General features: G+C 40.0%; 1 protein-coding gene across 2 annotated transcripts in view; it reads left to right on the forward strand.

Moving 5' to 3' along the window:
• Window positions 1–25,480, forward strand: part of NLN (neurolysin) — a 73,214-nt gene that overhangs the window by 16,623 nt on the left and 31,111 nt on the right. The window contains exons 2-6 of one of the 2 annotated variants that reach the window (XM_054578425.1): window positions 8,113–8,372; window positions 11,583–11,731; window positions 18,551–18,658; window positions 20,837–20,939; window positions 21,512–21,672. In XM_054578425.1, the coding sequence (XP_054434400.1) occupies window positions 8,113–8,372; window positions 11,583–11,731; window positions 18,551–18,658; window positions 20,837–20,939; window positions 21,512–21,672 (781 nt within the window). Of the gene's footprint in view, window positions 1–8,111; window positions 8,373–11,582; window positions 11,732–18,550; window positions 18,659–20,836; window positions 20,940–21,511; window positions 21,673–25,480 lie in introns of both variants that reach the window. The other variant, XM_054578426.1, reaches the window with a different exon arrangement.

Below are 25,480 nucleotides of genomic sequence, written 5' to 3' on the forward strand. Positions count from 1 at the left end.
AAGAGTGTCAGCTGGATTTAGTAAAAACATTAGGGATGCTGCTGAGGGCAGTTTCATTCCTTCGTGAGGCCAGGACCCAGGCTGAAGTAGGTTGGGGAGTAAAAGAGAGATGAGGACATGGCAAGGCTGGCCTGACTGCTCTGAAAAACCGTGGGGCTGAAGGGAAGGGGAGAAATAGAGGTGGTTTCTAATGAGGGACCCAGGAGCAAGGAAGTTTTTGTTTTATTTAGATAAACTTAAGCACGCAAGTTCTTAAGTCCTAACCACACTCCCCCTCCTAAGGACTATCCCTCAGTCCAAACAGTGTAAACAGCAATGATGAACATCGCTCTTGGGGGGACTGACCCAAGGAAGAGGCCCACATAGGCTCTGGGAGCCACTTGAACAAGAACTTAGGAGCCCTGAGCACTCAGAGCCTAGCTGTGTGGTGGAGATGGGGTGTGGATGTAGGCTCCGCACGAGCACCTCCTCTTAGCCCACTTGAGAGGAGTGCAGCGGCAAGAGAGCCAAAGTGGGGCTCTCAGAAGTGTAGGAACTGCCCAGATCTAAGCAGAGCGGCCGAAGAAGCCTGGTAGAGTGAGGAGACAGGGGCATCGGAGGGCTGAAGGTCTAAAGGAGCTAGAAAAATAGGAATCACAGGTGTAGAGAAGGGGAAGCTGAGAAGACAGAAGGTCGTGGCCAGAGAATGGAATATCAGAATTTATCGTCTCTGAGGAGCATCTCCCAGTGGTGATAAAAAGAATAAAGAGGAAGGTTCTTGGAGTGAAGTAGGTCAAGAAACTGATGTTAAAGGAGTGGCGTAGCTCATCCATCTGCCCTTACAGAGCCTCCCCAGGCTGATTTTTGGAGCTTTCCAAGTTGGGAAAGGCCTGCTCTAGAGCCACTTCTTTGATAAATGTGAGGGAGTGGCAGAGAGCTCAGCTGATAGTAGTGAGTGACGCAGCAGGAGGCAGCAGCTTCAGAGCACTGGAGTTGTGGTGCAGTCACGGTTTAGACTCTGCAATGGGGATCGAGGAGAAAGTCCTACCACAAGGCCCAGGAGCACGAGGAGCTTGAGGAAATAGGCATATCTGATGAGGGAGGTGATGGGTTCTGCGTGGATCTAGGTTTCAATTCATGTGAAGGAGGAAAGACAGTGCTCTGGGAAGAGGTTGAAGATTAAGGAAGCTGACTGTCTGCAAAGAGCCTAAGAGTATGGGAGAGGTTCCCCTGTCGGGCCAGTGGCAGGAATGTGAAACGCGAATGCATACTCACAGCAGAGGCAAAACAGTAAGTTCACAAATGTTTGATGTGTAGAGGGTCTGGGACCAGGAACCTTTAGGTAAAATTGTGTAAGTTGGTTAGCACAGCTAATAAATAAGATTAACTCTCCATTATAAAAATAAAGATTGGTGAGATTTAAACAGTCTGGTAGAAGAGCTCCTTCTATTAGTCATATTGTTAGTACTTTTAGCCCTGTTCCTTGTAGAAAGGACTAAAGAGTTTTCCACAACACTGTGGCTCTTGAAAGGAGTGCTTAGTCATACGTGGCTCTGTGTCATTAGGATTAAATGAGCAATGAGCATTTTTACACTGCCTGACCCATAGGAACTACTCAGGAACTTCTCCTTTCCTGCTTTCTGTTCTTTCTCCCCTCCATAAAAGACTCCAGGGAACAGCTTTAAGAGTGGAAAAGACAAAGGACACCCATGGGTGGGCACAGGGGCACATCTCGTCCCTGCAGTGAGGCAGCCTGCGGCAGTGCTCTCTCTCAAACTTCCTGCTGGACGAAAGCCTTATCTGTGCTGCGCAGTCCTCCCTGACCAGGTGGCTGCTGAGCGCTGCTGAGCATTTGAAACGTGCCTAGTGCAGCTGAGGAACTGAATTTTTTAGTTTATTTACTCTTAATTAATTTAAATATAAATAGCCACATGTGGCTACTCGATTGAACAGCACAGGTGTAATGGATAAAGAGCTACTTAGCCAAAGGCTTCAAGGTAGAAGTGGGCTAAGTGCCTAAAGGAACAGGTAAGCCTGGGAGAGGTGCATGGCTGGGCTTTGGCATTGGTGAAATACAGAGACGAAGGGGCCTCTCTGCTCTGATGAAAGGGGCCTGGCCTTGTGCTCTGGCCTGATACATTGTAAGGAGAAGGGTGACTTAGTTACATCCCGGACTGTGAAAAGCAACTTTATGAACAGTGGGACTCAAGATTAGAACGCGATGGTTCTGATGAAAGGGAGCAAGAGAAATAATTAAAATAAACATACAGGAATTACAGTTTTGGGGGAATTAATGAAATGCAGCCCTCGATAGCAGCTTGTAAAGAAATATTAATTCCAAAGTAAATACTAGGCATATTTGCCAAGTGCATTGAAGAATTGGGGCAAATGTCAGGAAATGCCATGCAAACCATGTGCTGCAACACAGTAACACTGCAGGGAAAGGATGAGAACCTGGATAAAATGTAAATTGTGGGGAAACAGAAGTTCTGACATTTTACATAATGGAGTTTCCAGTCCGGGCTCTGATAAAACACACTTCCTTGCGTGGATATTTACCTGTGATGATGAAAGAAGATGGTGTTGCTTTAATGTTTTAGCCATATCAGTCCCATCTTATTTCAGATATACAATGAGCATCTACTTACTCTGTGCTCTACAGTGTGCAGTGAGTTCAGGTTGGGGTATGACAAAAAAAGGTATAATAGATATTATGCTGGAGAAAGTCCTAGTGTGATGTAGAATACAAGACAAACCTATCAAACAGGTGAAGGACAGTGATTTAAATGTGTAATACGAACGGCACAGACCAATGGTGTTAGGAGCTCAGATCTGGTAGCACTGGAAGGGTCAAAGGAGTCTTGATGGGAGGAAGTGGAGGTTATGCTTCAAAAGGAAAATGAAGCCAGTAAGTCAGAACGTTTCTGAAAGTACATTCCGTAAAATGTTTTGCAAAAATTTTAAGACAACAATCAACCGAAAATAGCTGTGGCATGCTCGTTTGTCGAAATGAAACTGTCCAACCTCGTGATCTCGGCCAAAATCTGTGCCACTTGCTTTCTTTGCCTAAGTACTTCATTTATTTATTGGACACAGGAGACTACAACCTAAGAAACACACCTTCCTGTCAGTTCCAGTATAGTACTCTGTATTATTGTTTAGTTAGAAATTTCATAGAGTTGCTTGTAGAAAGTACTTTAAAGACAGGGGAGACAATGAAGAATGCATGGTTGAGAAATAATAAAGAGCCTAGAAGTTTGTAGGGGGAAAAAAAAAACCTAGTGTTTAATTAGACATAAAAATCTCAGATTTAATCTAGATTTTAACTTTCAAATGTACACAATAACTCCTGTAGAGAAAGACAGGATCACACTGCTGCCTGCTTTCAACTTTTGTAGCTCTCAGTTGCAAAAAAAGTCAATTAAAAAAATCCTCACCAGATTCTCAAGGGTACAAGCTCAGTTGCTAGAATGACTACCAGTGCACTCACTGGTTTCCCACCCAGGTACTGAGACGCTGAAGAGGAAGGTGAGAGAAATGTACCAGCATTCAAATCATTGAATGGCCTTGAAATTGTAACAGAGGAGGAGGAGGAGGGATGCTCAGCAAAATAATGATGGAAGAGGAAAAGCAGAGACAATGCATATAGAAAAATTCTCAGTAGATCAATATGTTTTAGTTAGAAGTGTAAGGGGATCCTTCTATCTCCATCCCTTTGGTAACAAAAATTATAAATCCTGAAAAATTAAGACAAAGGTATAATATAAAAAATTTAATGTGTTCTGTTGGCCCATGAAATCATGACTTCTAGCTTCTGTTTCTTTCTTTTTACCCCTTCTACATTTGGGGAATAATATTACTTTAAGGAAGGGGTAGCTTTTTATTCATTGCGATAGAAGCTGCAGGCATCATGGCTGTATCTGTAGAGCCATGGCAGAAGCGCTGACATCTCGATCAGTTTAACTGAGTTAAAATCAGATTATGCTGTGACCAAACGCTCAACCTCTTGATGAATGTTAGGAAATAAATGAAAACCAGTGGAGGTCATCTTATCAGTGAAATGTTTGGAGTAATTTTCTTTTAAAGCTGTTCAATAATAAAGAAAACGTGTCCATAATAAGGTAACCAAAAGCAGGTCTGGCTGCCTGCTGCTATGGAGGCCAATACTCAAGAGGCAAGTGCTGATGTAAAGGAAAGTGGTTTATTTTTAGATGCCAGCCACGTGGAAGATGGGGAACTCATGTCTCAAAGCCCATCCCCAACTTTCAGTGGAGGCAGAGGTTTTTATAAGGAGGGCGAGGGGAAACAGAACAAAGGGATCAAAGGAGAGGGTTGAAAAATTCTCTACGTGCAGACGAGCACAGTCCATTCCAACTGTGATGGTCTGGTGTCCATCATCCTAGTTTAATCATCCTGGCTTCACGTCATCCTGGATCTGTAGTTGAAGGTCAGCGAATCTCCCGGAGCTGGGATGCTCGAAGGTTGGAGTCTGTATCTTTTGAACTTAGTTCCAAGGAGTCTCTTACAAAATGCTGTTCATCTACAAATCACCTTTTAGTCAGAGTCAGCACTTACAGAAACTCACAGAAGAATGATGGGGTGGGTTACAGTTTCCCACTGTTACAATGATTGGTTTGTACTAAGAGGAGTGGGGAAAAGAGCAAGGCATTAAGAGACAGAGGCCCTAAGTTTTAGTCATTAGTCGTCCACTTGCTATTCATTGCCTCAGTAACCCTGTGACCAGCACGGTCACTTGTACTAGAACTTCCTTGGAGGCGTAGCCAATCATGGTCATGGCTGATTCCTTCAAGGCCTTAAATCTAGGTATCTATGAGGAATTGTGGGAATAATTATTTTGGAAATTTTCAGCCAACTCTCCACATTGAACCTCACGTCCCTTTTGTTTTAGGCCATCATCAACCTTTTGAGACCTTCTAGTCACTCGTCATTTCTTGTATTCTGACCTTTATGCTTTCTACTGTGCTCGTTCCTTTATCAGTCAGGGTCCAGTATGAGGCAAATAACAAAACCACATTCAGACTGACTTAAACAGTAGACTCACATAACTGGAAAGTCTAGCTATGGGTCAGGCTTCAGGATTAGTTTGATCTAGGGTAGGAGCTCAGTGATGTCAGTAAATATCTGGTTTCCTTCCTTTATTTTTCCATTCATGGTGCTTATTTCATGAAGAGCAGGTGTACTCTCTCCTGCTCTTCACCGTCTTTGTACCCCTCAGTCATAGTAGGCTGATTTCCACCCCTACCACCCCAATGATGCTGCTCTTGCCAAAGTCATCAATGACATTCCTGTTGCCAAATTCAACAGATGCTCTTCCATCTTTCTTTATGTGTACATTTGGTGCTGTTATTCACCCGTTGCCTTTTTTCAGTGCTTAATTTTCACAACTTCCTAGACCCGGCCTGGCTCGGTTGTCCTTCTGCCTCAATGATCAAACTACAGTTAGAGCTCAGTTGTTCTGTTCTCACTCAAACTCCTTGGGCCAGTTCAACCACCCCTCTAACTTCAATGACCGCTTAACGTTAATGAATTCCGCTTACATGTGCCACAACCACTTGACATGTCCAAAGCTGAATTTCTCTTTTTTCCCCATAAGGAGCTTCCTCTTCCCCTTTCTCAGGTCCCCTTTTTAGTATGGCCCCCATCATCTGTCAATCCATTTTCAAGACAGAAATCCGGACATCCTCTGGGACTCTCTCACCTCACCCAGACATCAGTTCAGTACCGGTCCTGCACCCTGAATATCTTTTAAATTACTCCAGTTTCCTCCATTTTCTAGCTCAGTGTACCATAATCTTATGCTCCAAATACAGTTAATAGCTCCCCTCTAGAATGATTTCTCTTTCAAACCTTTCAACTCATTATGATTTGAATGATTTCTCTAAAATTCACATTTTATTTCATCTCTCATCTGATTAAAACACTTCAGTGGCTCTTGTTGCCTTCAAAATAAGGTTGAACTTTTTACTGATTCCCAAGACTCTGCGTTCAGTACTTCCTACTTATCTCTCCAGACTTCTCTCTCCTTAGCCTTTGGCCTTTGGATAGCACATTGACCAGATCTTTGCTCATTTCTCCTGATAGAAAATCTTCCTAGAAGAGTTCCTTGTGTGGTCTTTCAGAGTTCCCTCTGCCAACCCCTATCATAGCCCTCATCTCAAGATATATAATTGCCTGTTTATCAATTTGTCTTCTCTACTGTAATAGCCTGGTCCCAGTCGATTTGCCTTTTTATTCTTGGTAACTGTCACAGTTACCAGACACAGTACCTGCTCATAAATACAGGGTATTTGCTGAGCAAATGACCTTAAACAAGTCACTTTGCTTCTCTGTGCCTCAGTTGGATCATCTCTTAAAAGGGAATGTCTTACCTACCTTATAAGGTTGTTTTAGGGTCTTGTAAAATAATAGGACTGGAGTTTAGTAGCATAATGGTTAAGAGGGTGGGATCTGGATTTATACACCTGGCTTTTAATCCTAGCTCCCGCCACGTGCAACCTTGGGCAAGTTACTTAACTTCCATGTTTTAGTTTCCTCTTTGGTAATAGAAGAATAACCATAGTATCTGCTTCATGGAGTTTTGTTAGAATTGAGTTAATAAATGGAAAGCACTTAGTACAGTGCCTAAACACACAATAAATGTACACTATTAATTATAATATTTTTATTTATAAGCTCTAAAGTGATCTGTACACACAAACACACACATCTGTGAATAGGTGCACACATGGCATCAATTATTAATTTAAGTGTTTAAGGGATTGGAGGACTGGTATCATTATTCTTAATTTTTTCTTTTAGAATAATATCATAGCTATAGCAGAATTTATATTCCAAGTCTTAAATTTAAACTTCCATCTTGATTTATGTGAAATTTTGGTAAAAAAAAAATTGGTGTTCAACATAAAAAGAAAATTTTTAAATATTTTCTTGTTGAATCCCCAAAATTTTGAGTCTGCAGACATAGCAGGTAGACATCAGCACAGGAAAATCATTTAAATAAAAATTACTTGTTTAATTTGTAAAGGACAATTATTATGTTTTTGACACGTATCTTCATTTTTATATGACTTAATTACAAAAATAATTTAATGTTTGGAAAATACAAACTTTTTAAAATCTATAACTATTCAAGAAAAACTGCCCTGACTGGTGTGGTTCAGTGGACTGAGTGCCGGCCTGTGAACCAAAGGGTTGCCAGTTCGATTCCCAGACAGGGCACATGCCTGGGTTGCAGGCCAGGTCCCCAGCAGGGGGCACGTGAGAGACAACCACACATTGATGTTTCTCTCCCTCTGTCTCCCTCCCCTCAAATAAATAAAATCTTTTTAAAAAGAGAAAAATACAGCAGCATTGAGTTTTTTTCATATATTTACTTTTTATTAAATTTGTTAATACTATAGAGTTCTTGCAATACCAAACCACACCTGGGAATTCAAAGGAAGAAATGGTACAATGGACAGCCTATCCACCCATTATACAGAATATTAAATTTGATTCATGTGCATTTTGATAATTTCCCACTCTTTTAAGAAAAAGTTCTAACGAGTTGGTTTTGAATCTTCTGCAGGTCTTCAGGTTTCTAGTGCAGTATGCCAGTAAATAAGTTCCACATATCCATCTCGGTTCATTCCTCAATAACATAACCCTCAAGAAAATTCTGCTGGAAAAAAAATGCATACTTTTAAGGAAAAAATATGTGGCTCAAGGTCCAAGGGATTTGTTAGGATTTTTGGTTCCTAAATGAAGTCTTCAGTTTAACCAAGAATCCCGCATTTCTCGCTGAATCATCCAGCCTCTCCTTGGCTTGCTCAGCAGCTCACCCCGACACATTGGAAGGCAGGCATTTTTCCCGCCACCTCAAATAACACCAACATTATTGCCCAGAAATGGTTGGCAGGTCCTGTCAGGAGAGCTTTTGGACCCCTGAGGCAGACTCCTACATCGACACTTTTACAGGAGTGTTGAGTTTTGTGCATACGTGCTCACCTGCAAGAAATTTGCTCAATTTTATTAAAAAGTTCTTTTTAATTTAATTAGATAATACCCACTTGTATATTGATGTTAGACCAAATAAAAACGCCTAATTTTTCTTCTTTTTCTGATTCTCTTTAGAGTTGGTGGTTGCAGAATTGTATTCAGAATGACTTTAGGAAGAGAAGTGATGTCTCCTCTTCGGGCCGTGTCTTCCTATACTGCAGCCGGCAGAAATGTGTTAAGATGGGATCTTTCACCAGAGCAAATTAAAACAAGAACAGACGAGCTCATCGCGCAGACCAAACAGGTGTACGATGCTATTGGAACACTTGACCTTGGGGAAGTAACTTATGAGAACTGTTTGCAAGCACTGGCAGATGTGGAGGTGAAGTACATAGGTGAGTAGGATGCAAAAGCACATCAATATTTCATTATATGGGTATCATGAAGCATTTTATGTTTTTTGTGTTGGCAGTCCGTCTTCCAGTTTTACAAGACATTGATTTTTATGTAATGATTAATTAATTGCTTGGAATTAAATTAACTAAGATTAAAATTTTATATTATGTTGACAAAGGTGTACATTCTCACTACAACTGCTTTCTGGGGAGCATTGACAATATATACCAAAACTTTTAAGAAGTTCAAATGCTGGTCTAGGAATTCCACATCTATGCATTTAATCTAAGGAAACAATCAGGTACAGGAAAATCATGTACAAATTTATGTATAAACAAGTACTCTTATCGTAAGCAAAAGCTTGGAAACAACCCGTAAGTGTCAACTAATAGAATGACTAAATAAATTATGATACATTCCCTCTCTATAATACTGTACAGCCATTAAAATCATGTTAGAAATGGCATTTAATGACATAGAAATAAAGGACATAGAAGGAAAACCAGAAGAAAATTTTAATAATCTGATTCACAAATATTAATAGCGGTTAATATTTGGATGGTGGGTTTACAGTTGATTTTTTTTTCCCTTTGTGCTTTTCTCTATTTTCCATTTTTCTTACACTTAAAATATATTATTTTTCATTATATGAGTATTAGATTCTTTGAGTTTTAAAAAATGAAGATTTGCACAGGTACCTCTATGAACTGGATGTATTTTGTAGGACATTTATGACTAAACAACTTTGGCTGTGTATCCAGGCTTTATAAGAACATATTGTATCTGTCAAACTACATATCATTAAGTGAGTATGTCTTCTGGAATTTGGAAAATTGTCCAGAATCCACCAGTGCCCTAGTGACCTGGTCATCGATTTGCCCTCTCTGACCCCTCAGTGCCAAGAATTCCCTACCCTATCTCCTTCCATAATGGGGACTTGGCTGCTTTCTCTGACCTCTTCCGTTTCAGTCTCTGACTCGACTACCAACTGCATCACTCTCATAAATGGCCGCTAAATCATGCTACCAGTCCTGACTTTAAACTCCTAATAAAAAGGCCCTAATTGGCCTCATTCATCAAATCGAAAGGGATGGGGCCGGCCCCCATTCAGCAGAGCTGTCCCAGTGAGTGATTTCCTGTGCATCTCCCACCCACACATGGGCAGCCCCTGGTTCAGACACCGCTTCTTCAGTCACTTATGGCCCCAATGCTGTGCCGGCCTGGTGACTCATACATTTACCAATATAAAAATCAGAGGGAGAAAAACAAATAAAATATTGTTTTAAAGAATTATCTTTTTCCCCAATAATACGTCTTTTAAATATACTTTTATGATGTTTGTTCTTACTCTCCTCTAAATTTATCTTCCTGGGTTCATCATCCTAAGAATAGATTTTTAAAGACTTACTTTCTCTTACCTGTCTACATTCTCAGAGTTGATTCTGCCTCCAGCAAGAGCTGTTAAACCCCACTTGTCTAGTGTCAGGTACTGGACATCAGTATTGTTTACAGTTTGGCAGCTAGAGTGTAAGTCTGGTTCCAGGTCTTTGTGGCAAAGTAAGGAAAGAAATGGCTTCCAATATTGTTGTTTGTTTAAGAATGTGTTCCCAATTTTAGGTTCTTGTATTTTATGCTGCTCATTTAAGTTCCTGAGCAGTTTTGTCCTACTTAATAATCTTTTTGAGCTCATTTAAAAAAAATAAACAAATTATAACTATATAGTTAATTATATCACTTAAACAAGTGCTGTAGATATTAAAAATTCAGTGTTTTATTTTTTATTAAGGGACATAAAATTATATACTAAATCAAATCCTTACAGAGTTACCTAATTTGATTTTTTTAAAGATATTATGTATTTATTTTTGGAGAAACGGGAAAGGAGGGAGAAAGAGAAGGAAAGAAACATCAATGTGTGGTTGCCTCTTGTGTTCCCTGCACTGGGAACCTGGCCTGCAACCCAGGCATGTGCCCTGACTGGGAATCAAACTGCCAACCCTTTGGTTCACAGGCCGCCACTCAGTCCACTGCACCTCACCAGTCAGGGCTCTAATTTGATTTTTTTTAAACATGTTATGAATTTGTTCAGATATTTGTGGCAATTTTTTTACATTTCGACTTATAACTATGTTTTAAGAGGACTGATAAAAGTGAGGTAGCTCGTTTAACGTACGATCTCTTGTATGTAAAGGATAGCTGTAGTGTTTACTATATATCACATGTATAAACTTTACCTATTTACAATACCTTTAAAAGTACTATAGGTAAAATAATAGTATATTCATTCTCACAGCATAACCACAACCATCACTTTAAATCATACTCATTTGTTTCTATAGTGTAGGTAATTTCATTGACATCAGATTTTTGCACAATTAAAGTCAAAATACAAAAATATGAAGAACCCAAGAACCAAGTTTAATATGTGAAAATTAGAGTAAACTACATTAGCACTACCTTTTAACAGGAATAACCTCAACATTTCAGCTCTTTACTGGATGTGTCTACTGAATTTCCTGAGAATCTTCTGAAACTGTTTGGAACTCTTTATGTTTGTATGAATGTTTACATTGGGGAAGGGTCTATAACATAGATTAAAGTCTTTAAGAAGTATATGGTAAAGGCAAAAACCTCCTATTCTAAATAAAAGCCATCCTACTGAATTGGTATGCTTGTTTTTTAAACTTCCTGTGTCTCTGCCCTTGCCCAGGCCCGCGCTCTCCACTTCTCCAATCCTCGGTTGAGCGCTTCCTTTTGCCCCACCATCCTAGGTCCAGCCTTCCCCATGAGGCACTGCACAGTGCCCAGACCTCAGCGTTGCTGCCTTTCGATTACTAACCCATTCATTTGACAACTAACCTGCTCTGCTCTTTATGTTCTTTATTTTTTTATGCACTGTTCCCACCCTGACTCCCCAGATTATAAAATTCCTCAGTATAAGAACTATGCTTTTATCTTTCTATATTCCCAGTTTGTAAACTATAGCCAAAGCATGTCAGTAAATGCTCACTGCACACCCTTATTGTTCCTAATGATGCCACCAGGACAGCCAAAACCTGCATAAAATGCTATTTTTTAATAGCCTTAGGAACATTTATTGAAAGTATAAAATGAAAAACTTTTATCAGGATAATCATTCATCTAGATAGGAGGTATTTTTTCTTACTACTGACTTGGTGAGTTATTACAGTTTTCTCCTCTGTCAACAGTGGAACGAACCATGCTAGACTTTCCCCAGCATGTCTCCTCTGACAAAGAAGTACGGGCAGCAAGTACAGAAGCGGACAAAAGACTTTCTCGCTTTGATATTGAGATGAGCATGCGAGAAGATATATTCCTGAGAATTGTTCATTTACAGGTAAATGATAGTATGAATCCCTTTAAAAAAAAACTACAATAAAAAACTAAAAACCTTTGGCCAGCAATAAAAAATACTTGATGCTTTTTTGTTTCTAATTATTATAACAATAGGCATAGCACAGTGTTATATAATGTTATATTATACCACTTAGGTTTGTTTAGCTGCTAATTGTATTCACTTAAGATTAAAGACCAGGTATGAAAGACTGTATGTCTATAAATCTAAGGCTGCTTAGCCATCGTGAACTTGATGGTTCAATGTAGAAACCTCTTTGAGTTTTCAAAATATGGCAAGATTTACATTAGATCAAATCAACTAGAAGCAAGCGGAATTGAGTTGTTTATCTGTAAATATCATGTGGTCTTGGCAATGATACCGATGACTTGCTGCCACTGCACACCATAGCCGTTCTTCACACTTTTGAGGACTTGCACAGAAATCACAGACAATGAATGTTGTAGGTGGGTCTGACTTGAGTGTTGGTCTCTTTCTAGCATTTTTAGCTTATCTTTGCTTTGAATTTTTATTTTTATGACAGTCGAGCTATTTGTTTGGAAAACATCCGATGTGTTATAATCCTAGGCATTTTTGTTTAATTTTACATGTTTCTTTATACAAAAATCTCAACAATTTTGTTCCTTTTAACAAGTTATGACAGTTGAAATAAAAAAGCAGTATTTCAAATGTTTTATTTGTAGCTCACTATAAAAAAATGTAATCAAGACTTAATTTAGACATATAAGAATATATGCTGTCTATTCCCTCATATCAGACAAGCATTTTTCACCCTATGCTCTATAATCGTCTCTGTGGTTCGGAATTGTTCATCTTTGGCACTATAAAAACAACAAATTATAGGAACTTTATGATTTTTTTAAATTAGTTTTATTCTTTTTGACCCCAGTTGTTATTTTATGGGATTCAAAGTATGGCCTTTAAAGTCTTTATAATCTAATTTCCATTCTATCTATGTAATACATGTATGTTTTAAAACTTTCCTCAGAATTTCTAATTTTCTTTAACTCTGTTTTCATCCTGACTCCTAAGTTCTCATTTGGGATTTTCTAGCCTCAAAAACGTATTTCAACCCATGTCTATTGAGCAGCTCAGTTACTCCCTGTTTCTCCTCCCCCAGCCCCAGCCACTGCCAGTCTGCTCTCTGGCTCTGTGGGTTTGCCTATTCTGGATATTTCATATAAATGGAACCATACAGACAGATAGCTACTAGTCTTGGCATGGTGATCACATTATAAGAAATATAAATGTCAAGTCACTGTGCTGTATACCCAAAACTAATATAATATTTTATGCCAACTATAATTGAGAAAAAATTTTAAAGTTATTTCCAATTGAGTCTAATGTTTAATGTTTTTGTTACTGTTCCACCTTCTCTGATTTTTGTGAATGTTATCAAGATATGGGAGGTTTGTCACTTTAGATTTCTTTATTATACTTTTAAATTTTGTATACATTGTGGACTGATCCCACCAACTCTGAGAACAAATTGCTGCCTGTATAGTGGACTAGACAGTAGACTAGCACAGCATAGAGACCAGATAAACAGTGCATTCATCAGATTTGTCTACTTGTCTGGGCTGATTCATTTCAAGGTTTTATTATAATAATTTATAGTAGTTTCAGGTTTGGTCTCATAATTTTTCCTTTTTCCAATGGAATAATTACCCTCATCCATGTAGAATATTGTGTGAACATTTTTAGGAGATTTTACAATATCTGTTAAGGCTACATCAGACTAATAAAAAATAACTGTCATATTTGTTTATGCACTGGAGCTTATTTGGTGAATTTAGTTACCTTTAAATACCTTCATTGACAAATAGGTATATTTATTTGGGCAGTGTTTTTTTAAATCTAGAACTATTAGTATCAGTTCTATGCTATAATTGAACACTTCAATAAATGACAAAACTCATTCTCCAGTCCTGACAAAGATTTCTCAACTGTTGGCTGAAAAGCCAGCAAAGATCAAAAAAGGTTTTACAGACACCCTTTCCAGCCATATTGATAAGAAAAATGTAGTGTCTTCATGTTAAAGCAGTCCAGGCACAGAATATTTTATTCCAGTGGCCTGCTAAGTAATAACTACAGAAGAGGGAGTCTTCAGTGAAATAAAGTCTGAATTATGCAAGCTAAGTCAGGAAATACAGCTATCTATTGTAATATTATTTATGTTTTCTTTAGAGCTGTGGGTTGCTCTGGTCTTGCCAATTCATCTTAGCCAGTTAGTGATTTAAACAGGAGAGTTTTAATGTTACAATGTAAATGAATAGATCGTGGAATTAAATATTGTGTACTCGAACAGTTATAGAGACCTAGTGCCAAAATTAAATACAAGAGCCTGTGCCTTAAAACCATGGCAGAAACACAGGAGAGAGAGAGAAGGAGAGAAGGAGAGAAAGAGGGAAGGAGGAAGGAGGAAGGGGGGAAAAGGAAGAAAACTATGTCCAAAGTTGAGTATGGTTTTGATAATTCCCTTTACTTTATCAGACCTTCTGGATTTTGAAATGTATTGAGTCTAGTCATTGGTTATAGTTAGTACCACTGAAACTTGTGCCTTTTTCAAGCTCTTAAAAGCCTAGGGATCCCCTATAAAGCATCAACAACCTTGCCTTAGTTTCTTCATTAGAAGGCACCTGTCTTTTTTTGCTTCCCAATTACCTACCTCTCATTTCATTCGCTACATGATAGACATTACTTGCTAATGTATCTTTTTTTCCTTCCTATGATTTAGAGCACCTCAAGATTATTCATCTTCATCTCCCTGGTGCCTGGCGTGCCTAGGAGCTCAGCTAGCGTATGCTGGCTGGATGTGAACTGGTCACGCAGTGTGGTTCTGCACTGCCGGGTCCTCGTGCTGCCGTGGCCCACACAGAGGCAGCGAACCGTGTCACGGCGCGCTGAGTTAGCAGTCCGCAAGCAGGCCTCTCAGCCGGCCGCCATCCTGAATGCAGGCAGTTGCCCAGGAATGTCCTTGTCACAGTAGTGGGATAGAAACCTAACAGTGAATGTGCTGATTAAAGGAAAAAAACACACACAGGAGAAAAACCTACAAATATAACACATTTAATTAAAGTTATACCTCTGTGTAAGCTTTTGCCATCATAGTATCTGTATTATCATACTCTGTTGTCTTATATGTCTTTAGCATATTTGAAGTTTATGAATTCATTTCTCTAAATGGTATTCAGAGGAATACACTAGCTTAATCCCCAGAGTTCTTTTAACAGCATTGTAATTTCTGCTTTGTATATGCAATATAGAAAATCCCACTAAAATAATTTTTCATTTACATATTTTAGAAACTAGATGTGCGACTATCTTGAGAAGAAAAGGACAAGAAAAGGGACAGGAGATGGGGAGGATTTTCTTAATTTCAGGGAAATTAAGAAAATTTTTTGCTTTTTATTATGAAATTCTAAAGAATTATGAATTAAGGATGGCAGTGTAGTTGTATGGCATATTGGGCAAAGTACTAAACTAAGAGTTTAAAGAATTTATTTCTACCCCCATTTTTACCACTAAAAAGCTATGTGATCTTAGGAGACTCATTCACACTCAGCCTGTAAAATGAGTATACAAGATGCAAACATACATATAAATATGTGTGTGTGTGCACACACACGCACATTCACACTTTTCCATAGAAGCTCTTTGTTACAGGAGGGAGTTAGGAGGAAACTAAATCTTGTCACCACAGAGATTTAAAAAGAGCTCTGCTGTCAGATTATATAAACTTGAAAATTACTTCAGAGACCTTTAGCCTCCCCCCCACCTACCCCTACTCCTACAAAGGAGAAACCTCACCCCAAAAGGCCCGACACCTGGTTCATATACAAGGGGATTAACTTCTTGTTCAGGAAGGAAGGTGCAGCTACAACAGAGCCATCTAGAAGTGTTGACTGATTCCCTCTTAGAAAATCCTTGGGCAGTGATTCTGACCTTGCCTGGCACGTATAAGGGAGAATATTATCCTCATCCACTCTGGGACAGGAATGTGCTTCAGAAGCACATTTTAGAAGTACCTTACTACTACCAGAGATCTCTGGAGATTTCTCAGCCTCAGAGTTGGACTGGCAATGCGTGTCTGGTTATAATTGAGTCAGATTTTTGTTAAGTGTCATTTTTGTGGTAAGTCACATATTTTGGTAACAGATGATTAGTCATATTTTAATTAGACCTAATTCAGGGCTGATTTTTCTCAGAACATTCTCTACCTGTTTATACTTGCATTATGTATTTGGAGAGTAAGAGGTTTTACCTAACCTAGACCATGAATTTGGAGTTTACTATGCTGAGTATAAAGGGGGACCCTAAAAAAACCCTGAAATTTATTTATAAAAAATTGTGTATTTATTCTTACATGATTAAACTTCAGTCACCTTCAAAGTACTCTCCCTTTGATGCAATATACCTATTGATATGGTTTTTTCCACTGCTTCAAACAGTTTTGAACTCCTTGATGCCTTTTGATGCCTTTTAGTGCCTCTGCTGTTTTTTGTTTCACCTCTTCCTCATGAGCAAAACATTTCCCTTCAAGGACTTTCTTCGTCCAGAAAAAAAAAAAGTTGCTCAGGGCAAGATCGGGTGAATAGGGATGATGGGGCATGGGGGTCATACCTTTTTTGGTCAAAAACTGCTGAACACTCAGTGTCATGTAGGCAGGGGGCTCATCAATCACCTGTCATGAAATGGGCAGATGCATTGAGTCTCCAAAAAAAATTTCGCTGAGGCCAAATGCAGCCTCTTTCAATAACACCAGCTGGTACACTGATACAGATGGGTTTCTAGAACACTCACCTAGCCGGGGAAGCCTGTACTACAAGGGACCCGCTCTCCAGAAGATAATTCCAGTTTTTTGCGGGGTTTCCCCCTCGTACACTTCCAGGCTTTCAGGGCGGCAACCCAGGCCTGGCAGGTCCAGGCCCACTTAGGGTGAGAGCCCATCCTGAGTGCAGAGTAATTCTGCTAACGTTAGCTGGTGTGACTTGTGATGAGCCTCTGTCCTAACCTCGGGGCAAAATGTGACCCAGTGAACCCTGGGAACCCAAACACCCACACTGCTGTCCAGCTGTGTGCCTGGCTTCTGTCTTGGCTCCCTGCCCTGCTGGAAAGGCTCTCTGCTCTGGAGCTCCACCTGCGCACTCGCCCAGGCCCTTCTCACCAGGGGTTTTCTTCCCTCTCCCCTCACTACGCAGAGCTACTGCCTAGGTTCTCCCCAACCTTACAACTTGTAGTGATGTACTATCTAGAAACTCCCGCCACCATGCCCAGCAGCCTTCCTGGCACCGTTAAAGCCAGCCATCATCAACTCAGGCTATCCGTCACATCCTCACGAACACTGATGTGAACTGCTGGCCGTCCCTGAGGAAACCAGCTATAGCCCAGTTTACCTCCCTGGCTGTTCTGCGTTTCCGCGCTTTGCAGACACCTGCTGCTGAGATCCCGGTGTGTGCCAATACCAGCTAGGGAGGGTTCCAACTCCAGTCATGCCAGCATGCTCAGGAATGCCCCAAGGACATAAAAGGAAGTTATTTTGGAAAAATCAGTCTAATTGTTGTTCTCTGCCTCCACTGAGAATAAAGGCAGAGGAAACTGTGAGTAATAGATGCACAAGTGCTTTGCTACCGTGACATAAAATTTTTATTGGTAGGCATGGTGAGATACAGATTCTTGTGTTAAATAATACACATTTAGAGTACAACTGTATTTACCTGCTGTAACAAGATGTTTAAAATTACAGAATTATTGGCAGCAAGAGCCTGTGCCGACAATCTAAAACACAGGCTCTAAAGCTAAGATCTAAGTAATTCTTTTAGAGATCTAATTAGTTGGGAAAATACAAAGCTCAGGGATACACAGCCCAGGTCTTTCATGCAGAGAGAGTGCAACCAATGGCAGGTCTCTAAAGCTGTAGAGGCAAGTCCCTCCTTGGCTTGCAACCAAACTGAATCTATTACTCCTCTGTCTGGAGTCCATTTCCTCCCAGGGACCACAAACTGGCCAGCCTTCCAGATGTGCCATGTATATTTGGCACCTGTTTTGAAGAAACATCTGGTGTTTTTATATCTGGCTGTGGCCAGGGGAATTTTTAATGTTCCTCCAGGGCCCTCCTTCATTCTTTTGAGTGAGTGGCATTTGTGTTGCCACATGCAGGTTGAAACGTCCCGTCCAGTGCTCCTCCTCTGTGTGCAGTGCCGGCTCATTTTCCGCGGATAAATGTTCGTACGCAGCGTGCTGCAGTCCCCTGACCTCTCTTGCCAAGGGACAGTGAGCCATTTTTAAAGTGTTGGAAGCCTTTTGCTGAGGTTTTTATCCAGCTTCCCTTTTTTGATACGTTGGCAGAAGAGTCCCACTCTCCATGTGTGCAGAATTTGCCCTTTATTGTTATGCCTGCCTCTCAAGTGGAACCAGGTTAGCAAATGACAGAAAACTAAGTCCAGATGATTTGTGATAAGGAGTATGTTTTGTGAGAAAAGACCACTGGGTCATAGTGCTCAGAATGAGATTATGCAAATGTTTCTATTATCACACTTTCAATTGGTACAGGCCCTCTTGATTCTGATGCAACACAAGGCAATTCTGGTTATCTTTTTATTTATTCAATTTTTCTGTGTTTAATGAGCAGAGGTTCACTAAAGCATAAAAGAAATTAAGTCTTCAAAAGGGCCTGCCTCATAGCCACCTATGTGTTTCATAGCTCAACAGAGATGGCGAATGCATGTGCTTTGGCCTTGTAGTTTATCATTTACCCAGACACTGTAGTAACAGAATGGTTGTCACACTCACTAATTTTAGGAAACCTGTGATCTGGGGAAGATAAAGCCTGAAGCCAGACGATACTTGGAAAAATCAATTAAAATGGGAAAAAGGAATGGGCTCCATCTTCCAGAACAAGTACAAAATGTGAGTTTATGTTTCCTTTTCTTAGTAGGATAAAAGGAGTAAATAAACCAAAATGCAACAACAACAAAATGGGAAGTACATATTTTAATATGGGAAATAATGCATAACAGAAATCCATTTACAATGTATTTGACAGTCAATGGTTCTAAACTCTACAGTGCAACTCCTAGTCACCTCATGGTGACTGACAAAGAACTGGTAACTTAATTTTCTTTTAACCGCATCCATGTTTTATTTGTTTCATATGTGCTGGGCTTATTTTCTCTGCTCTATCTTACATTCCCTAATACCTAGTTCCAGGCCTTAGTACTTTCATTCCCTTGGTCTTACAGAGATAGGGCACTGGTAATAAAATCCGTATGATAGGGAGTTTTAAAACCAGCGCTTTGAAATGGAATACCCTATGATTAGTATATGGCCCTTAAAGGTGGAGAGATTAGCTGGTGAAAAGTGCTTCTCAAACTTTTTCTTTTGTCTAATGCCAGTGCAATCTTCCAGTTTCAGAAATTCAACTCGGCTGCAGAATTAACTCATTCTTTGGAAAGGAAAAAAAATAACCCATGACTTACTTCCAGGTGATTATTCAAGGAAGGAGAACTGGAAACAAGTTTAAAAGAGACCCAGACCAAGTTATGTCAGCATGTACACATGCCCAAAGGCACCCCTGAAATATGGGCACCTGCCTCCCACCTTTGTGCCCTTTGAACAACCTTGTGTTCTCTCTGTCCTGGTTACAGAAGAAATGTGACTAATCTCACTCATCTGACTTGCCTTCCAGGTCCATCATCAGCCCTGTTTGGGGCATGAACACTATGTTAGTTAAAATGTGTTTGGTTGTAGCTAACAACACCCCGTTGGAACAATTTCAATAAAAAAGAGATTTACTGGCTTGTATAACTGGAAGGCCCAGACGTAGTCAGGCTTCGTGGGCTAGTTTGATCCACGTGCTCAGTGGTGGTATGGCCACTTGATTTTTCTATTCCTCTATTTTGTGTTCTTCATAGTTAGTGCTCTCCAAAGGTGGCTCCTTTTATTTCAAACATGGCTGCAAATCTAAAGACCCCACCATCTAGAAGGACATAGGGAAGCCTCCATCAAACCTCCCTTCATACCTTCATGGGTTGAATCATATGCCTAACCCTTAAGCCCCCTTTATTTGGGGGCTTGCCAGGCAGGGTTTCCTGAACCAGTCACTGCTGCGGTGCAGGTGGCATTACCGGACTGGTGCACAGGTCACGCTCCTAGAACTTCAGATAGATTCCGGTCCCACTCAAGCAACATGGCTGCTGTAGAGTATGGAGGAAGTGGAAGGGAACGTGGAGACACTACCGGAATGTCCAAAAATGACCCTGTATTTGTCAAATCGAGTGTTCCTCAGAACTACTTGGGGGGCTTGTTAAAAATCTGATTACCGGAACCCAGCTCTGTGAGTTTGTATTTCAGGGGACTTTGTGTGGGTGTCAAGAATTTGCATTTCTAACAAGTTCCCAAGTGATGATGCTGCTGGTCAGGGCCACAATGTGAAGAACCAGCATGGTTTAAGTAAATTTCTTAATCTAGCATTTTCAGAAAAGTAGGGCAGATTAAGAAAAGTATTTCATGTCTTTTCTTGTGGTTCCCTTCATACTGCTTCCTTTGATCTCCCACCTGATACTTTTTAGACAAATGTTAGGGCTCATAAATCACATTTGTTTAAAGTACTCTATAAAAACTAAGACATAGCCTTTTTTTCTAAAGCAGCCATAGAATTATTCAGTTCTTATCTCTTAGCTTGCTTCAGCACCAAGTACTAATTTACTAAATTAAAATTTTGAATTAGAAGAGATTCAAAATATGATAATTATTAACAGGCTAATAGATTAATTCATTCACTCAGCAAGTATGTGTGTACTATGTGCTGGATTCTGCTTTGATTATACCTCCTAAATTTACTTAGTCCCTGCAACGTTACAAAAATTTCTAACACAGGACTGCCATTTTGTTCATGTGACATACAGATACTCGTGGACACAACATAGAAGAGTGCATAAAACTATTTAATCAAGCACATGTCTAAGAAAGTAATTCCTGGGAGTTGGGTAACCTTCATATAAAAGTAAAACTTGCTTGACTGATGACAAAAACAGTATAAGATTCATTTTATTGTTAATGTCTTGTATTTGTATATTTTTGTTTCAGGAAATCAAAGCAATGAAGAAAAGAATGAGTGAGCTATGCATTGACTTTAACAAAAACCTCAATGAGGATGATACCTTCCTTGTATTTTCCAAGGCTGAACTTGGTAAAATATTATGTTTCTAGATTAAATTATATAATTCTGGCAGATAATGTCACCTCACAGTTTGCCAAATCAAAGTTAAAGGAATTGTTTAAAAAACTATTCCATCCCTTCTACAGAATCCACCATCCTTTCTACAGAAAAGACAACCAAACCACGCCTAGGTTATCGAATAATAAGAATGTATGTTGTTTCTAGAAACAGTCCTAAGAAGATTTCATGATCTGTCTTGGATAACTTGTGCTGTTGTTTAACAGCCATCAGTGCCTTGACATTTTTTTTGCCTCACAATGTCTCCTACAATGTAACTTAAACTAGTCTCTTCTTATTCTGTTGTTCAAATCTTGCTTGGCTTAATATGCCTGTTCTGCATCAAAATACCATCTGCACAAGTGCACTGAAGCCTATTCATATTTTGAATTACCATCTCCTAAGGCACCTGTTCTCTAACCACCACCCCCATGCTATAAGAATTGTCATTTTATTTGAATTTTAATTCCTCCACAAAACTCCTAGAGTTCATAATGGCACCATGCCAATGTTAAGTTAAACAATAATGAGAGAATTTTTTGCAGGTGCTCTTCCTGATGATTTCATTGATAGTTTACAAAAGACAGATGATGACAAGTATAAAATTACTTTAAAATACCCACACTATTTTCCTGTCATGAAGAAATGTTGTATCCCAGAAACCAGAAGGAAGATGGAAATGGCTTTTAATACAAGGTGCAAAGAGGTACTTACGAATGTTCATTTTTTTGTTTGTTTTTTTTCATAGAAAACTTTAAGAAAAGGGTTTGCTTTGTTAACCAACATTGAAGCCAGCTTAGAGACTAATATTCCTATTTGTGTGAGCATCATGTCCCCTAATTCCTCAGACCAAGAATATTTAGCCTTTTCCTTGCCTGTTGACCATCTGCCTGGTATGGCCATAGGCTAAGCTATTCTAACAAAAATAGGATGGATTAAATAAACTAAAAGTTTCATTCTTCCCCCAAGTCAGTGGTCCAGAGCAGGTTGGGCATCTCTCTCTCTCCCTCTCTTTCTCCTTAACAAGTAACTTCCAAGGGCATTTCATTCATTCATTCATTCATTCATTTATTTTTATGTTTCAGTATTTCATGTTTTATTTCAAAATACCTAGATATTCAATAGCTTTTATTAGAATTTACTAATTTAGAAAGGAATGGCTGAAATAAATTAAATTGATTTGATCAGACATAGCTAAGGTTTTCCCCCATTTGATAATTATCTCCCCAAAGTTTGTATTTTAAAAGATGGCCTAGACAGGAGTTCTTGAAGAAGACCAGGTGTTTGCACTAAAAAAAGGGAAAGAAAAGCAAGCTTTTCCTAAAAGGACTTTGGTCTCATCAGGCAAAGGAGCAGAAAAGTGGCTTGAGTTTAAAATGCCACTTTTTTTCTCTGTGCTGAGATGCAGACCCAATTTTTCCCAGGATTTAGCAGCTCCCAGGTCTCCAGGAGGAGAATACAGAGTGTTTTACAGTCTGGGAGGTGGAGTGAGATTTTTCTCCCTCTTTATATTCTTGTTTTTACTTTCTGTGGACACACACGGGAGTTGAATTCAGGATTTGGGTTGGGCAGGTAAGGAATGACATCACCCCTGCTGGGTAATATTGATTAAAAGAGCGTGGCCGTAAGGGATTAGAGCCGTTCAGCTGAAAACGAATAGGAAGGAGGTGTAGGGGTGGGGGGTGGTAGAGTGAGACAAATTAGAATGAAAAGGCATAGTTAGGAGAAAGAGGCCTGGAATCCCAGCTGAAGTTTAAAATCTTGCCTCCTTCCCTCAATAACTAAATCTAATGTGGGGATTGAGACGGAGACAGTAAAGGTCGAGTTGGAGGATAACATTATAGTTAAGAGATCTGTTCGTGGACCAGACTTCTGGTCACCCATTTCTGAGGTCAGACCATTTTGCAATAGAAAATCAAGTGTTGAGCTTGAGATCAGTAAGTCCCAGACCCTCCAAGTTCTTAAGTCCTTGGGCAGGGTCCCTTGAGTATTGCCCATGGTGAGAATGATCACTGGCCGTGAAGATGGGTGAGGAGGAGGCTGTCCGCAGAGTCCAGTGAGACAGAAGATGAGAACCCTCTCTGAACCTCACAGAGGCACGGTTGGGGGGTTAGCCCGGCTCAAGCTTCCCCTGCCCGCTGCTCCCCTAGTCGTAAGTCTCAGGAGGCCAGAGGAGAGAGAGAAACCCCAAGGACATTTTTAATTGTCATCATTTCCCAATCGGTAGGGAAGAGGGAAAATAAAGTACAGAGCAGGCATCTCTAAGGAAAAGACCTGGAAATGACATATATCAATTATATGCATATCACATTGACCTCAGTTCCATTGTAGAGCCATATCTAGCTTAGGGGATGCTGGGAAATGTAGTCTTCAGCTGATAGCCATTTGCTCAGCTGAATGGATTCTATCACTGAAAGGAAACGAGGAAGAATTAGGAATGGATTTTAAGAGTCAGCAAGCCAGCTGCACCACAGTCCATCCAAGTAACCGTGAGTACCGCCTTCCCCCACTCACCAGGTATCACATCCCATCCAGTTACTGCCTTGAGCTCAAAGACTAGGCTCTCTGGGTGATATCCATCTGCCTCCGTTGCAGCTTCTCCTGACCTAGCAACCTGTGAAAGGAAAGACAAGCTGTATGGCCCGCGCACTGCCAACACACACACCAGTGGTAGAACAGGAGCAGAGTGGCCACAGTAAGATCTCCCATTTGGAAAGGAAACAATGGGAAGCATAGCAGGCCCATGCCAACTTTAAGAAACAGTTTGGCAGGAATTGTAAGGATTCTGTGTCTGGGAAGTTCTGGGATAACCCGTGGGCTTATTGGGTCTCCTTTCAAGCAGGAATAAAATCCATTCAAACACTCAGTAGGTTTTCTGCCTGTTGTTTCCAGTCAGATTCACATTAAAATAACTACCCCCAAGTATTGCTTTTGGTCATCATTTTTAAACCTACCAAATCCTTTCTGATGTACGAGTTCCTGCATTGTGCCCCTCCTGCTCTTCCTCAGTGTGGTGGTGTCTGCTTCAGGGCCGTCAGAAATAGGCTTGGGGAGGAACGCAGCATTCTCAGATCTCTACAGTTCAGTAACCCCGAGTGACAGTCTTTCCTCCAGACTTTAGGCTACAGGGAAATTGGCTTCTCCAGCCATCTGAAGCCCCAGACGGTGGGTCACAGGCAGAACCTCTCAGCAAAACTCTTTTCCTTCCATCTTTGCAAACTGACCGACTCTCCCTTAAGTGCATCTTTCTCATGTGATCTTAGTAAAAGTAACAAACACCAACAAACACACAACAACAGTATTAGTTTTCCCAAACAATTCCCCTACAGCTAAGACTCAGTGGGTCATTGGCCTGCTTCCCAGTTATGGCAAAGCCGCAGTTTTAACGAGTGTGGTCCCTGCTGTAATGAAGATTCCCAGCTTCCCAGCCTGCAGTGTCTGTATCTTCGCCTTCCATTCCTGCATATTTTTGGTTTTTGTTATAGCAGCATCCTATTCCTAATATCAGTCCTGTGGGTATTAGAGTATAGCTGAAGGAACTATACAAAAGTCAACCAAAAGCACGGAGACACAAATAAATAAAAGCTCTTTCTCTTCAGAAAGCATTGACCATTACCAGGGGCTGGGGAGCCTGGGGAGGTATTCCTTCATGGTTACAAGTTTATTTCTGGGGCGTTGGAAGGGTTTTGGAAACAGATAGTGGTAGTGGTTTCACAACAGTTTCAGTGGAATTAGTGGCATTTAATTGTGCCCTTAAAAATGGTTAAAATGACATATTTTATGTTATATGTTGGACCACATTTTTTTTAAAAAGGTTTATTTTTCTTTAACAGTACAGAAGTGAGTATTCTAGAGCTGTAGGACAGCTGTACCATCCTCAGCATGTGGTTTTCAGGGTCATCGTCATCACCTTTAGTTCACAGCTAGCAAGACAAGCATCTATAAAGAGATGACTCAGAAATTTCACTCATAATCTCATTTGTATTCCACAGTCCCGCGGCTAGCTTTAAGGAAGTCTGGGAAGGGTAGTCAGGTAATCATGTATCCAGCAAAAACTGAGAATTGTAGTACTAGGAGGAAGAATGAGAGAATAGATACTGGGAGAAAATCAGCAGTGTGGAGAGAAGGTCTAGGGAAACTGAAAAAGGTGAAAGAAAAACTCAAATCAGTTAATTTTAGAATTTGGAGAATTATACTCTGTATTCTTTTTATCCATGTTTCCATTCTAATTTTAAAATAACAGTAATTATAATTATATAGAGTTTGCCCTTGGACCAGGCACTTTTCTATGTACTTACATATATTTCCATTTGAATCTTTACTCACCCTATGACTAAGCTATTTTCATAACCTGTATCTTACAGGTAAGAAAACTGAGGCTTAGAAAGTTTAGGGGATTTGCGAACAATCAGGCAGCTAGTAAATGATCGAGCAAAATTTGGAACCTAAATAGTTTGACTTTGGTGTGTAATCTTCCTTAGAAACATGTCTATAAATGATTTGCTGATTTAATC

This window comes from Pteronotus mesoamericanus, unplaced genomic scaffold (genome assembly GCF_021234165.1).
Source record: "Pteronotus mesoamericanus isolate MK-2021 breed Mesoamerican mustached bat unplaced genomic scaffold, CSHL_Meso_final contig_50, whole genome shotgun sequence".
In the NCBI taxonomy this organism is placed as follows: domain Eukaryota; kingdom Metazoa; phylum Chordata; class Mammalia; order Chiroptera; family Mormoopidae; genus Pteronotus; species Pteronotus mesoamericanus.